General features: G+C 43.2%; 1 protein-coding gene and 1 long non-coding RNA gene across 3 annotated transcripts in view; both read right to left on the minus strand.

The window, feature by feature from the left end:
- Positions 1-4,598: 4,598 nt before the first annotated feature.
- LOC118825621 lies at positions 4,599-6,222 on the minus strand. The gene is made up of 2 exons (XR_005008674.1): positions 6,128-6,222; positions 4,599-5,764 (listed from the first exon to the last, which is right to left on the minus strand). It is a non-coding gene; the product is annotated as an uncharacterized LOC118825621 (long non-coding RNA).
- A 349-nt stretch (positions 6,223-6,571) lies between these two features.
- The window catches only part of epha4a (eph receptor A4a), a 41,277-nt gene continuing 32,986 nt past the window's right edge, over positions 6,572-14,862 (minus strand). The window contains exons 9-17 of one of the 2 annotated variants that reach the window (XM_036596322.1): positions 13,243-13,301; positions 12,655-12,768; positions 12,124-12,309; positions 9,200-9,261; positions 8,892-9,101; positions 8,554-8,730; positions 8,253-8,446; positions 7,740-7,898; positions 6,572-7,206 (exon numbers count right to left, since the gene is read on the minus strand). In XM_036596322.1, coding sequence (XP_036452215.1) covers positions 7,092-7,206; positions 7,740-7,898; positions 8,253-8,446; positions 8,554-8,730; positions 8,892-9,101; positions 9,200-9,261; positions 12,124-12,309; positions 12,655-12,768; positions 13,243-13,301 — 1,276 coding nt within the window. In that variant the 3' untranslated portion in view covers positions 6,572-7,091. The remainder of the gene's footprint in view (positions 7,207-7,739; positions 7,899-8,252; positions 8,447-8,553; positions 8,731-8,891; positions 9,102-9,199; positions 9,262-12,123; positions 12,310-12,654; positions 12,769-13,242; positions 13,302-14,862) is intronic. The other variant, XM_036596323.1, reaches the window with a different exon arrangement.

The following is a 14,862-nucleotide window of genomic DNA, read 5'->3' on the forward strand; positions in this document are numbered from 1 at the left end:
TCAACATTGTTACATTTTAATAAAGTACAAAGATTTTGTCGATACGCTAAACAGCTAATTTGGGCACATTCTGTCACACTAAGCTGAGAAGTGGAGTCATGTTGATCTATTATCAGGGTAGTTTATTGCCTGCATTTGTGATTCTGTCAGACTAGCTAAACTGTTTTATTAAAATCATATTAGATTATACTACGTTATTCCAACATCATAATGCCATTCAGATCTGATTACACTTCTGATAAATGTAAGAAATCTAAATCCATCCCAAAACTGACCATCCCCTTTGAAAAACTGGCATCTCTGCTTTCCATCCCCTTTGGATCAGTCCGTACCTTGATATCATCGCTATTTTAATTCCATCCATGTTTGAGATTTGCGCACCATGTTGTTCTGCAAGTATCAGGAGTTATTCATATATAAACACAGCTTACAATTGAGGCAAAGCACGCATGCATTGATTTGGAGGCGGTGATGCGCTTTCGCTTTTCATGGGAGTGTTTTGGGCTGCTGCAATTAAGCCTTTATATTCAGAAAAGGCAAAGCGAACACAAGAGATACAGCAAAGTATGTAGACTTTCTTTAAAAAGAACCTGCATTAACCAGATGTGTGGAGTTAATGTAACAGCAAATTCGAGCTTTTAATCTTGGAGGGATTCTTATGGGACCACTCCATATTGCACTGATGAGGCTATATGACTTAAATAGACATGCTAGAGTGCTAACTTGCTGGCTTCGATTGGTAAAAAGGCCCAGCTTTACACGGTGAAACTTTCGTGCAACTAGTTGCATGTTGTGAGTTGCATGCAACATCATTTCTCCTGCTTGAAGCAATTAGCACTAGTTAGCCAAATTAGCAGCTTGTATTTTTGATATATTGTTCTCACTATGTAAAGTCATGTTTTTTTATATTTGCATATATATATATATATATATATATATATATATATATATATATATATATATACATTGCATTTTTCATTTTTCTGTAATTGTCCATGCTGTCATTTCTCTTCTTTTTTATCTATCTATCTATCTATCTATCTATCTATCTATCTATCTTTTTTTATTCTGTTCTGTACTGCAATTTCGTCAAGGACCGCAACATGATCTTCAAATGAAAGCCAAAAGAATCAAACTGTGTAAAATTAGGGAGCTACAAGAAAGGACAAAGAGAATAATCTAGCTACAGAGCAGGCTGTCTTTACACAATGAAAGTTTCATGCAACTTTAGTTGCTTGAAACCTACACAGAACTAAATTGTGCTTAAATTCCATAACGCAAAGCATCTTGCAACTCAGCCGCAACAGTTGCTGGCGGCTCAACTGAAGTTCCATGAAACCAATCAATTTTCAATGCATTCTGTCATCACATCGAACGATGTGCTTCGAAATGACTGAATTGAGATGGTTGCAGCCGTTGCACTTTCAAATAAGAGGCAGGATGCTTTACAATAAATAATGTGAAATAACTCGAGTGAAATTTCGTTGCATGTAAGTTTCAAGCAACTAAAGTGGCATGTGAATAAAAAAGAACATAATATATAAAAAAAAAGTGGCATTAACCCACCATCCCCCCTTGAAATTAGCGAAATTACTGTCCAATCACTGGGCACAGCCCTACCCCAAAACACCAGGCCATCAGTTCTACAGATGCTGAGTTTCTCAGACTCCTTACTGCTGACATCTCAGAGTTTTGAGTGAAGTCTCTTGGAGTGCTCTGTTGAGTGCTACTCCACTTTAAATGCTCACTCACTCGCATCACTCTAGACTAGCTCAGCCTCCCTCTCTCTCTGCGTTCCACAGCAAATGTTACTTCTCTGCTCATTAACTACCTGCTAATTTTCAGCCCGGTGAGTCTTTCCTGAGTTGAAGTTTAAGTTCTTCTTGCCTTTTTTCCCCCTTCTTCCCCTCCATTCTCGCTTCCTCTCTGCACATCGGCGGGCGCTAAACAACATGCATAATGCATGCATCTCTCATTAGGGTGATTGTCGCAGGAAAAACATCGGCGGGCTCGCGGCGGGGTTTTCTACGATTCCAAAAAAATTACGTTTTCAAGGGCCTGTTTTCTTTTGTTTCTCTTTTTCTCCCCCCTCCCTTCCTCGCTTTATTTATCAAAGGCTTTGCACAATCAGCCATCATTGCGGACGGGAGGGCTGCGGGGAAACAGATGTTTACTGATTAAACGTAAGCGGCGTGCCAGCGTGGCTGTATTACGGCCCATTCACGGCGCGAGAAAGGACAGGAAAAGCCAGGGGAAGAGAAAAAAGAAGAAAAAAAGCTGGAAAGGAAGAAAAAAAAAAAAGCTGACGAAACGCAGGCCAGTCGACGAGCCGCCTTCTCTGCAGTGCCGTTTGATTGTTGAGATTGTTCTTCGGGGGGATAATTCCCTCCCTCAACTACTTTTTTCAGATTTAATGTGGTGCTTATCCCAAACTGCACTAACTCACAATCAGAGCCACAGTTTACACAAGCACTCGCATCCAGGGCAGGATTAGGGCTGAGCGATTGGACCAGAAATCTTTTCACGATAAGGCGTTTTCCAGTATCATTCAGTCTTGATAATAATCGACTATTATTATATCATTGCTGTACTTGTATCTCCAAAACGGTAATAATAATTTATCTAAAACACGATATGGATTCAAATCTGATACACAATTTTTGGACTCACTGTTATAAAAAGTAGTGGAATGAAAGGCCAAAAAATTGACCCCTACATGTACTTCTTGTAGATGCTCCTAGAAAGCTTTCAGTGACATATAAGCATTTACATATGTTTCCCACACCGTTATAAACTGGTCATTTGCATGGTGGAGACACAAAAAAAAAATACTGACAAAAAATTGTCAAAGCAAATCAATTTTGCAAAAGCACTGAGACAGAAATATCAGAGGAGGTATCAGTTTTCGCATAAGATAGCAACAGTATGTATTTTCTAATGTTGACTATTAAGTCTAAATACAACTGTATTTACAATTGTATCTGTATTAACTCAGATGTAATCGATCAGCCGAGACGTTTGGGGCCGAAATTTTGCTTCTTTAGTTCAGCACTGGAGGCTAACGTTACTAACACTTGAAGTCAATAGTCACCCAAATCTTTTGTGCAAATACGTCCCTAAAATCTCTGTCAACCCGCTCAAACTGTATTCAGGAGTTCATTAAGGTTTTGCAGGCTTGTTTTTGTGGTTTAGGACACAGAAAGAACAAAACTTTACAATGTAGCTTAACACTGTGGACAGCCACTTCAGTCAGCAGGTGCGACCTTAATGAAAATGTGGATGCAGTTTGAGCAGGTTGAGAGAAATTTTGGGGATATATTTACAAGAAAGATTTGAGTGAGTATTGGAGACTACATATATATATATATATATACACATACATAATTGTCATTTTTGTTTTATTGGCCTAGGCCAGGGGTCTTTTACTGCCCTGTTACGGCTCCACAGCAGAATTAGAGATAAGAATAATCCTCCTTTGCAGTAAGGTAAAGCTTTTTAACAATAAATGGTCTTAACCTCTGGAGTTATATATATAACTGCTAAATCACCCTTTAACCCTGAAGGCTGCCGCGCAGACAACAATCTCGCCTAGCTAGTAGCTAACGAAAGGGCAAAGAGAAAGATTTAAGACGAACATCGATAATTTGGAGATTAATTCTTTTCATTAAGAATTACTCCAGCTGGTTTCCTGATACGTTTCATCTGCAACGAGAAACTGTCAAACACTAAAAAGTCGCAAAGCTGAAGTCAGCTTCTTGTTCGAATTTTTATGTTCCACCTTAAATGGTGCAACAGTTACATAGTTAGCTACATAGTTAGCTACATTCTGGCGCCTCAGGCACCACTTGAGGTGAGCAGGAAAATTAGAACAAGAAGCTGGTGCACGAGAAGCTGACAGCTTCATAAAAAGTTGAACGTTGAGAGACATTTTGCAAGAAACTGTTCTACTTTTTTGCAGCAAAGTTTTCTGCCAGAGATGTGAGAAAAGCAGCTATGACTGAGCTAAAACTTAAAGCAGAGCAAAGTTAGTCTGTGTTTTCATTTATATTATATATTTTTAGCCTATATTAGTACATCAGCACATACTGAGACTTATTTACAGTCAAGCCGACATTACTTCAATTAAATGGATATAAAAATGTTCTGGCTCCCAAAGTGGTTAGATTTTTGTTGAAACTTGACAAAATGGCTCTTCTTAACATTTGGGTTGCTGATCCCTGGCCTAGGCAGGAGGGGAGGGGAGGAGAGGGAGGACTGAAAGAGGGGCAGGAAGTTTTAAAAATGAAAACAATCCTGGACCTGTTGCTTATGGACCAGCAGTCCTGTTTACATTGCCTATTCCAGTGCCCACCTGCTACTGCGTTTCAAGTTTGGCCAAACGTAATGGAACTGTGGCACAGTGAGCCGCCTGTCCTGCATTAGCCTCTAATGGCACTTCTGTGTCCATCTAAACACAAGGTCCACTCGTGCGCTGCGAAAGAACATCTCACCAGACAGTCTGGAGAGACAGACAGACATCCGTTCCAAGAATGTGGTTTTGAAGAACAGCGGTGCTCTTGCTCAAGTGTAACCTTCCCATAAATCTTCCCAGGCGTTCATTACAATGCACTTGGCAATCATTTATTTTCCCCTCATATTTCTATTTTACAATTTACAAACTAGATAAAAAAGACCATAAATAAATGACATGTTTCATGTACCTAAAATCATTAAAATAAAAAAAGAGAAAAAAAAACAATGGCAGTATACATAGATGCAAGTAAGCACAATGTTAATCCATATGACTAGATTAACAGAGAAAACAAATTCGATGTGTTAGTTCGATTCCCCAGAATAAACTACATTAAGAAGCTTGGCACAATACATTCTATAGATCTCAACCTCCCCCACATTCCTTGCATATTCCAAACAGGTCCTCAAAGGCTGAGAGTGAGCAGTGAGGAAGAAAAAAAAAGAAAGATTTAAGGAAAGGAGCAGATTCTGGGGTCGGAGGCTTGTGAATGCATCACACTGACAACCCCTCATGTTAAACAAGAAAAGCCTCGCAGATAGAACGGGATGACATGAATCATGAAACAAGTGAAATGTCAAGAGTCTTTTTCCCTTTTCATAAACATTCCTGCAAAAAGTTTATCCTAGGTACAAATGTGCCTTTTTCCACTGTCCAGTTTCCAGGCTGTTCCCTTTAGCTTTATTATCTTCTGAACTCACAAATGACTTCCACAGCTCCAGGAGGGCTGTGTTTTAGCTACAGTCTCTGGAGAATTCCTTGTGTTGGCAGAGGAAACAAAAAAAACAGCGTGGTTTAACAAACAGCGAACCATTCTGGCGTTTTGTTTTCCAGCAAGTAGCCACAACTTAGCACTCTGTAGTCTTAGCACACGCTGTATGCATGTCCTCTTTGTGTGTGCGTTTTTCTCAAAACAAACTGTCATCCTTGAAAGAACAGAAAGCACATGAAGAGCACACTGAGCTGAGCGCTAGTAGTCTGCATGTTGCTAGCATACGTGACAGCATGCCTTGCAACTGTGCAATGCGGAAAGCAAAAAGATAAAACCCAAAATATGTAATCATGGATTGAAGAATCCTCTCCTCGGCTTGTCTGACGTTTGTTTGGCCTTCTCATGCCATTGGACCCTGGGAATTGTCCTGGGAATTGGAGTCCTGGTCCCAGTGAGGAAGCAGTCGTGATATGAGGCTTGCCGTGTTTTGGCGCTGAGGCGGTGAAGGATATCGCTCCGCTGCAGACGTACCGAGGCTGACACTGTGGAGAGACGAGAAGAGAGAGAAAGCGAGTGAGTCGGGTGTTCGAGACTCACTGTTTCAACACTCAAGGGCACAAACAAAGCATTAACTGAAGTAATCCTTTGAGCATGGAAACAGAAATTGCTCTGTTTTGCTCTGTTGCTGGGACGCTGGGGAGAAACACATTTCTCCAGTTTGGCTACAGGTTCTTTTATTGTTTTTTTGGTAAGAGCGTCCCGCTGAACAGCGCTAGCATCTGCCAGCAACTCATCTCTGCTGGTATGAATCCCACCTAAGGAGTGGATAAATAACGGTGGGGTGCCCGAAAGGAAACGGAGCAGATCTCGTAAATGGCGGGACGGGCCCGTGCCTCTGTGCTTACCTTAGCTCCGTCCTGCCGCAACTTCCAGTAAGTGAGACGTGTGAGGATTTCATGGCCTGTCGGGGGTCTTCGGATAGTTGGTTGGGGGGGGGAGAAGAGAAAGAGAGAGAAGGAGATGGAGCAAGAGAGTGAGAACAAGGAAGAGGTGGGGGTGGGGGGTGGGGGGGTGCCTTGGAGACCAAGTTGGAGAGAGAGAGAAAGAGATGTAAACTCAGTGCAGCATTCTCTAATCCAAGCGGTGCGCATGAGTTCCCAGCCAAGCGGAGCGGGGAGAAGAATTGCGGAGTGGAGACAGATATTCCATTTCAAAGGGTGGGGAAAACTGGAGAGATTCCAGACCCAGTTCCATTCCGTATGCGTTGAAGACGAATGCCTCTCCCCCAGCATGATAAGCACACAGAGCCAGAAACCCCAGAACAAAAAAATAAAGAGCTCAAAAATGTCTAACACTTCTCATACCGCCATTTTACAGCCCCCGCTTTAAATCGCCAGGTGCACTGACTCAGCTAAAAATTGACGAAATGGCAGGAAAAATGGCACAGGGGGGGAAATAAATCCAAAAGATCTACTTATTTACATACTGACACATACATACAAAAAAAGGTGGAGCAGAGAAAAAGAGCATGCCCTCTTAGTTCCACTGTCTAGCAAAGGCATGGTCAAAGAGCCTTCTAGAATAATATCCAGTATGTCACAACACCATGAGGCGGAGATTCCTCCAATCGAAATGGCTGGGTGCCTTCATCCGAAAAAGTGCTGTGTAATTTCGCCGTTCTTGTCTTCAGTTGCTCCTCTTTCTCCTCTTGTCGTTTGTTTTTTTTTTTCTTCTTCTTCTTCTTGAACAATTTCAATTTAAAGTGCATGGATGAGGTAAATGGATTTCCTTTCAAAAAACAAAAAAAAAACCAAAAACAAGAAAAGAAAACAAAGTATGTTTTGAGTTTCGTCTTCCGATACTGTGTGTTCAGACAGGAACCATCCTGTCCTGTATCTGTTGCATCTGGGACAGAATTCCCTGTGCGCTGCTGAGGATCTTGTCCTGGTGTGCGGTGGAGCAGATCCCTATCCTGGTCATGTCTCTGTTTGAGGGGGAAAAAAAAACAAATAATGGAGAAGTGATGAGAATAGCCAGCCACAAGCACATGATCTAAACACTAAAAAGGCTTCTATTTGGTTATTTGGATTTTATGCTACAAGTTTCTCCACAGCTACACCAAACCTCAAACCAGTACACCAAGTCTGTTCCAAATGAAATGAAAGCTCTCCCTCGTTTCTCGTTGCTGAGCTCCTTGGAGGACAATCTGGCTGAACAGGAGAACTAAGAGCTGAATCCTGACCTGAGATTTGCATGCCAAAGGCGATTTTCTCAGGAAAAAAAAAAAACAAAAAAACGCTCCATTTCTATCTATAGGGGCTTTTGTATGGAAATGTGATTTCTGAGCCCATAAGTCAAGGCAACATGTCCCCAAGTGCTGATTTGAGAGTGAGTTTCCATGGTCCTGCATTAATCATGATCACACCGAGAGCACACTGTGTCCAACACGCACACACACACACACTCTTACCACTCTATCGACGCAAGTCGTCACAGTGCGAAAGTTGCAGGACTTACTCTTGCGTCATGGAGACCACAGCTTCTGGGGTGGTGTAGCCGGCGGCGGTGAAGTTGTCCCGGTAACGTTCCATGTTGATGGCCTGTAGCCAATCAGAAATGGAGCCCAGGGGAGAAGAGAACTCTGGACTGCTGGGTTCTAGAAGGGTCGTGTTGGGTCTGAGAGAGAGAGAGGGAGAGAGAGAGAGAGAGAGAGAGAGGGAGAGAGAGAGAGAGAGAGAGAGAATATGTAATTGCTGTGCTAGGGAACTGCCCACATTTACTGAGTCTTAGAGGCTCAGTGGGGCATATAAAACTTTATAACCATATGCATCAGTTCATTGGAACACATTTACAGATCTAGCATGAAACACCTCTCAATGCTATAGCAATCATTAAAAAAAGAACAAAGTCCTAACAAGAACAATTCACTGTTCAAGCTTGGACCTCTAGCCATAGCAAAGTCTGCTTATGACATTCACTGACTTGATCCATGGACGCTATGCTTTTATCACAGCGTGTGAAACATCGTACCTGGCTATTTCTCCACCGGTCCTTTTCAGGCTGTTGGGGTTGCGGATGAGTTTGTCCAGCATGTTAACGATCTGGCTGAACTTGGGCCTCTCGGCTCTCTCTTTTTGCCAGCAGTCTAGCATCAGCTGATGCAAGGACACAGGGCAGTCCATTGGAGGGGGGAGTCTGTAGCCCTCTTCAATCGCTTTTATGACCTGAGAAAAAGAGCAGGAGAAAGAGAAGGTGTGAGAAAATGAAAGGTCAAAAAATGACCCCCCTAGCAAGTCTGAATCAGTGTTCCTGAAAGTCTCGCCACACTCACATCCTGGTTGCTCATATCCCAGTATGGCCGCTCTCCGTACGACATCACCTCCCACATGACGATGCCGTAGCTCCACACGTCGGAGGCCGAGGTGAACTTCCTGTAGGCAATGGCCTCTGGGGCCGTCCAGCGAATGGGGATTTTTCCCCCCTGCGATTGATAGGTTCCCATTATTTCCTTTCAAAAGACACAACAAAACACGTGCACCGAGGTTAATCACGCACACCCGCATGCACACAGGGCAAAGCAGCACTAGGGTTAGTAACGTTACACTTCACAAGCCGCGTAGAACATAAAAATATGGAGCTCTTTGGCTCTTTTACACTCTAAAACCTTACCCTTGTTGTGTAGGCTGCATCAGGGTCTTCCTCCAGCACTCGAGACATGCCGAAATCAGACACTTTACACACCAGGTTGCTGTTGACCAGGATGTTCCGTGCAGCCAAGTCACGATGGACGTAACTCATGTCCGACAGATATTTCATTCCTGATGCAATTCCACGTAGGATTCCGACCAGTTGGATAACCGTGAAACGCCCATCGTTCTTCTGTGAAAAAGGCAGCACACCGGCAGGTTACATCAAATAATAACTAGAGAAAGAAAAAGCTCCAACAGGTAACAAGGTCATGGGAATGGTGGACTCACCCTAAGGAAAGCATCAAGGGAGCCATTCTCCATGTATTCGGTGATTATCATTACTGGTTTACCTACACAAAAAAACAGCTTTCAGTTAAACATGTCTAGTGCCGCTAAATTTTGGAGTAGTTAAAAATAAGCACCAAAAAACTGTAAACAAGCAAAACATAGAAGGAGATCATTTAGCATTTTGCAAAAGAAATCATGTGAACTTGTCCCCACTGTTAGCCGTCTTCGCTTAGTGAAATATTCCCTTAATCTACTGCGGTATGGACTGTCATAATTCAGCTGCCATAGACTTCTTCTAAAGTCATGCATATAAAGCAGGTGTGCCACTGGTACAGCTTTCTCCCCCCACATCTATCCCTTATTCCTTCTCTTTTGTTCCTTTCTTCCACCTCTTCTCCGTCAGCTCTACTTAATAACTCCCTAACAATCAGCAAACCCATCTGCTAAACAAACACCATCTTCTCTCAGCCAAGTCTCCATGGAGGCTGTCTCATGAATGGTAATCAACTCTGGCACATATAAACAAAACGCAGAAGCAGGAAAACCTAATCAAAAACTTAAAAAAATATAAAAAAAAAAAACACTCCACACCCTATGCACCATAAGCAGATTTTCATTTTTGTGGCTCAATGTCCCTGCGCTACTGTGAGTAAATGAGTAGGTATGAGAAGAAAGAAAACTTTTTGGTTAAAAAAAGTGCTAATCTGATGTTCTCAAAGCGCTCAGTGGCTTTGAGTGACATTTCCCAATCAAGCTTGAAACTGCCTGAGCGGACGGCCCCTCCTCGTTTCTCACACTTGCTCGCTCTTCCTCTCCTCCATCTTATTTGCATCGGTGTTTTTTTCCTCCTCTGTGTTTGTTTATTGAATGCGTCCATTGCGGTGGGGCTATCAGGCCTCCATTCCAGAATTACCTGCCAGTCAGTGCTGAGACAAGAGAGCGCTATGGCAACGAGAAACCCCTTTTATTGAGATGGGGGACAGCAGTGTGATGGCTTTACAATGGAGGACAGTCTCACACACACATACAGGCTCTCTCGGAGAAATCATTGCGGTGTTAAAGCGGTGGCTTCATTATGCAAATGTAATCTTGCAATCTTGCATTTAGCGCCCACCATTCCTGTCTCTGAATGCTTCCTTTAGGGACGGCTGGCATCTCTCTCTCTCTTTCTCTCTCTCTCCCTTAAGCTTGGGGGCATTTTGTGGTTATTTATTCAGGACACTTTCAACATCATTAGTAATTTAACACATTTAATTGGCCCTGTTGGAGATGCGGGCTATGAGCGGAGGGGCCGCCATTGTCTGTCAGCAATAACAATTAGCTTGAGCGCTCTTCAGTCAGGCCGCAGCTTTTATGAGTGCAGGACTAGTACTGCCATTAATAAAACTAACAGCTCTCACCACGCTAACCAGGAGACAGCAGCTAAAGAGACCCCACAGCTAAAAGAGCCACTTCAGGACATGGGCGAGCAATGCATCTTCTCTCTCTCTCTCTCTCTCTCTCTCTCCCTCTCTCGCTAGCCCATCTCTTGGCAGTGTCCTCCCCAATGCATAACTTAGAGAGGATATCTGCCAGGCCTGTCCACAAGAGAGATAGGAGCCAACAGGCTGGCCACATGTGTGCCTAGTCTTTCTCCTACATCATAGTATCCCTACACATGGCTATTAGCTCCCCTCATCCTCAAAAAAGGAAAAAAAAAATGGAAGAAAAGTCTGCATTCCTTTCCCATCCCCAGGCTGCCTCTCCCAGTATGGCTGTTGAAAGGACTTGGAGTAAGTGAGGCATCACAGAGGAGAAATGTTATGCTTGTCTACTGTTCATTAAACAGTGATGAAGGCAGCTTAGTAGTTAGACAACTCCACTTTGACTTAAAGAGGTCACAGGGCTGCACGATATGGACAAAAGTACCATACTGTGGTTATACTGCTACTGTGATATGCTTTGCAATATATTAAACATACAAAGGTAAACTCATAATGTTGCTTGATGGACGTGGTTAAAGACCTGCATTTTTTTTTATTTAATTTTTTCGGTGAAACAAACCTTTGATTTATCCAAACACCATCAGAACCTCAACTGGAACATCAATGACTGGGCAAAGTGCTCATAGCACAAAAGTCTAGTTTGATAGAGGGCGCATTTGCATAATTTTTATGAAGGCCTTTTATTGCCTTCTGCTATAAAAGTCTAAAATCAAGATAATAATTAACAAATGATATACTGCTCAGCCCAAGTCTCAGCACAGCTAACAGGACCAGCCATAGTGTCCTTGAGCAAGGTTCCTGCGTCTGTGCTGCTGGGTAATTCAAGTTGCTTCGGGCAAATATGTCAGTCAAACGAATAAATGTGCATTAAGCTTCCCCATACAAATGCAACTAACCCTGTAAGAATTATGGCAGAGGATGAACTTTAAAAAGTTTGTGTTTAATTCATATAGACAAGCGGATACTTTCAATCGATAAAGCACTATTAAAAATTTTGATGTCAGACCAACCAGCCTGCCAAGATTCTGCTCTGGAAAGAGCAGCGGCCATTATAAAATACAAGTTTGATTTCCATCAAGTCAGAAAAAAGAGACTGCGTAATTTTTTAAAGCCGGGTGCCAAATGGCAATTGCGACGCAAACAGCAGACAGGCATCAATGCTGGGCAATTTACAAAGTGGAGCAGCAGAACAACAATGACGCCCAGCTTGAAACCAAACCCTAAAAAGTTGTGAAATTGTTAAGATCAAAAATGTCTGAGCTGTCGACTTCCCAAAGTGGGTGAACCAGTTTCAGCTTTAAGAGATAAAGGCTTGAAAAGTCTCCAAGTCTTGCAAAAGGCAGCGAGACTGAAGAAGCAGACTCTGCTTATCCGCTTTGGGCTGAATTTTATTATCCTTCTTCAAACAGTAACTTGAGGATAGCCGGACTGAGGACTCACATTTGGTGACCACTCCCTCCAGCCGGATGATGTTGGGGTGGTCAAACTGACCCATGATGCTGGCCTCGCTCAGGAAATCCCTCCGCTGCTTGTCTGTGTATCCAGCTTTGAGGGTTTTGATGGCCACACAGATTTCTCTCTTGCCTGGCATCTTCAGGCGGCCACTGCACACTTCACCAAACTCTCCTAAGGAAAAGAGATACACGCCAGACTGAATTATGCTGTCAAATATTCAAATACAACATTTACGTTTGCGCAATTTACCAGATGTTCTTATCCACTTAGTAAGGTGCTTTGTTGTTTATTTGTAAAAAAAAAAATACCCTTGAGCTAAGACACAGCCACAAACATAAGTCAGTGCTGATACCTAAACACACAGAAATTACAATACAATACACTACTTTTAAAACATTCATGATAAAATTGAGTTGGCCTGTTGCAGAGTTTGTACTAGTTGCCAGCATCAGTGTTGGGGGAGAACTCTGGATACATTGTGAACTGTGAATGGGAAGCAGCAGGCAGGCTTCTTACCGATCCCGATGACCTTTTCGATCTTAATGCAGGAGGCGTCGATCTCTTTGGCGAATTCGCGGACGGCTTGGTTGGGGTCCTCATAAGTGAAAGGGTCCACATAGATTCGGACCCCTGTGGGCAGAGAGAGGGAGGGAGGTGGGTGAATGTGAGAGAGACAAGGAGAGGAGAGGAGAAAGGGGGAGGCAGGCAACATGAAGAATACACAACATCTGTTTCCCATTCTCGTGCCGTTTCCTGCTGTCCAGAATGCCCATCTCTGGATTCACCTCCTTCATTTTCATTGCCATCCAGCGCACAATGACCAAGAGATTTTACTCTGTGAGTGTATTTGGCTACAACTAACTATTATTTGTGTAATCTATTAAACTATCGACTATTATTTGATCGGTCAACTATCGTGTCTGTTTTGGTTGCTTTCCATTTTTATGCTGCCATCATTTAATATTCTGTGTGACAAGTGTTTTATTTCAAAACAACATGCTTCCTGTCGTGCACGGCAATCAGTCAGAATAGCTGTGTGTATTATATGAACATCATATAGCATCACTGCAGCCCCAGTGGGTGTGGGCAGTGGTTCCTCCATACCTGGGTGAAGGTGCTTCTCTTCATCTGAGTCCTGCTTGGCTTTGCTGTATTTACTCCTCCTAGAGAAAACAGAAAACAAAGATGGGCTTTTAAAGCCTGCAGCTTGTTGTCACTGAGGTCGTTCAGAAACAAAAGGTGAGAAAGATGGGTAGGCATTGGTATGCTGAGTTTGTGTTATCTGTGGCCACCTGTCCCTCCTGCAGAGCAGGGAGGCATAAACTCAGAAAGGCTGCTGTTACTGCAGAGCCAGCACAGAACACCTCAAGGGTGCCTCTACAAACTACTAACTCCAGCCTTTCAGTTTAGCGCAGGGGAACCCATGAGGGTTCATAGAGAAAGAAGAAAGACAAGCAGCGTCTGAAATTAAAACCTGGGAAAAACTGGGATGTGGTGTGGCAAACTGTCATTCCACCCACCATATTGGAAGATACATTTTTTGTATTACCAAATAGTAACATGTTGAATTTCTGTGATATCCTTGATGTAACCCAAAATCAAATTAATGGGCTGTCAATGTTGTGCTTCACTCTCTGTAGCACTGAATTTTGATACTGGCCAATTATGAAGATGTTTAATTCTAATGTCACTTATTTTCACCATGATTTCAGAGGTGGCAGGTAAAAAAATATCATTAATCTGCCACAGTGTTTGGTTGAGAAACAGTTTCAGGCCCTGACGACAAGACAAAGGGCACACAGGAAATGGCCAAAACAGTCAATCCTGTCCAAACGCAAATACACACCCACACCCACACATGACCAATTACTCCCCCTGCTCAAAAGCTCCAGTTACCCTGGGGGTCACCTGGCTGAGGCCCACCCAGAGCAGTGAAGCACAATAGTTCTGATAGAGGCCCCAAACAGAAGCAGCAGGAGCCCGGGCATCCCCTGCTGAGCCGCAGGGTCACCTGGGTGAGTGTGTGGCGAGGGGCGGCTGAACTAAAGCAACCTTTTCAGGAATGCGGCAGTGTTGTTATTGTTTTCCTAGTGCAGTCTGGCGTTGACAAAAGCCCCCTGAGGTGGGCAGGAAAGAGGGAGAGAGAGTTTATGTGTGACAGAGAGAGAGAGAGAGAGAGAGAGAGAGAGAGAGAGAGGGAGGGAGAGGTGATGGTGGGAGATATCCACAGGTAGAGCAGGAGGAGGAGGAGGCTAGGCTTTAACGCCTGAGCGCTCCAGTGCAGTTCTAAAGAGCCTCGGCTGTGCGTGTATGTGTGTAAGAGGACAGTGTCGTCATCCCGAGAAACCAATCCAGCAGTCCTGCCCTCGTCCTGCAACTCCCCCGCCCCCTGCCCCTGCTCCGACTGGCCAGCCTGAACGGCCAGTCCTTGTTATTTTAGGCACAAGGAGATTATCAGGTGTGCCATCCAAATTCTACAGTGACAACCTGCCTGTGTTCTCGAATTGAATAAAACATCTAAAATACCTCTGATCATTTATTGTGATATATATATTTTGATCTACTCTGTGTAAGTTGTTACTGAATAAAATAACAATGATTATTAATATGGCAAGTGCTTCCAAATTTCTGAACAGTAGTGTAAAAACACACACAGAAGCCCATCTACCAGCCCTCTGGAGAACAGGCCAGCCAAGGTAAGAAAGAAAAAAGAGAGACACAGTA

This window comes from Colossoma macropomum, unplaced genomic scaffold, assembly GCF_904425465.1.
Source record: "Colossoma macropomum unplaced genomic scaffold, Colossoma_macropomum, whole genome shotgun sequence".
NCBI classification, from domain to species: domain Eukaryota; kingdom Metazoa; phylum Chordata; class Actinopteri; order Characiformes; family Serrasalmidae; genus Colossoma; species Colossoma macropomum.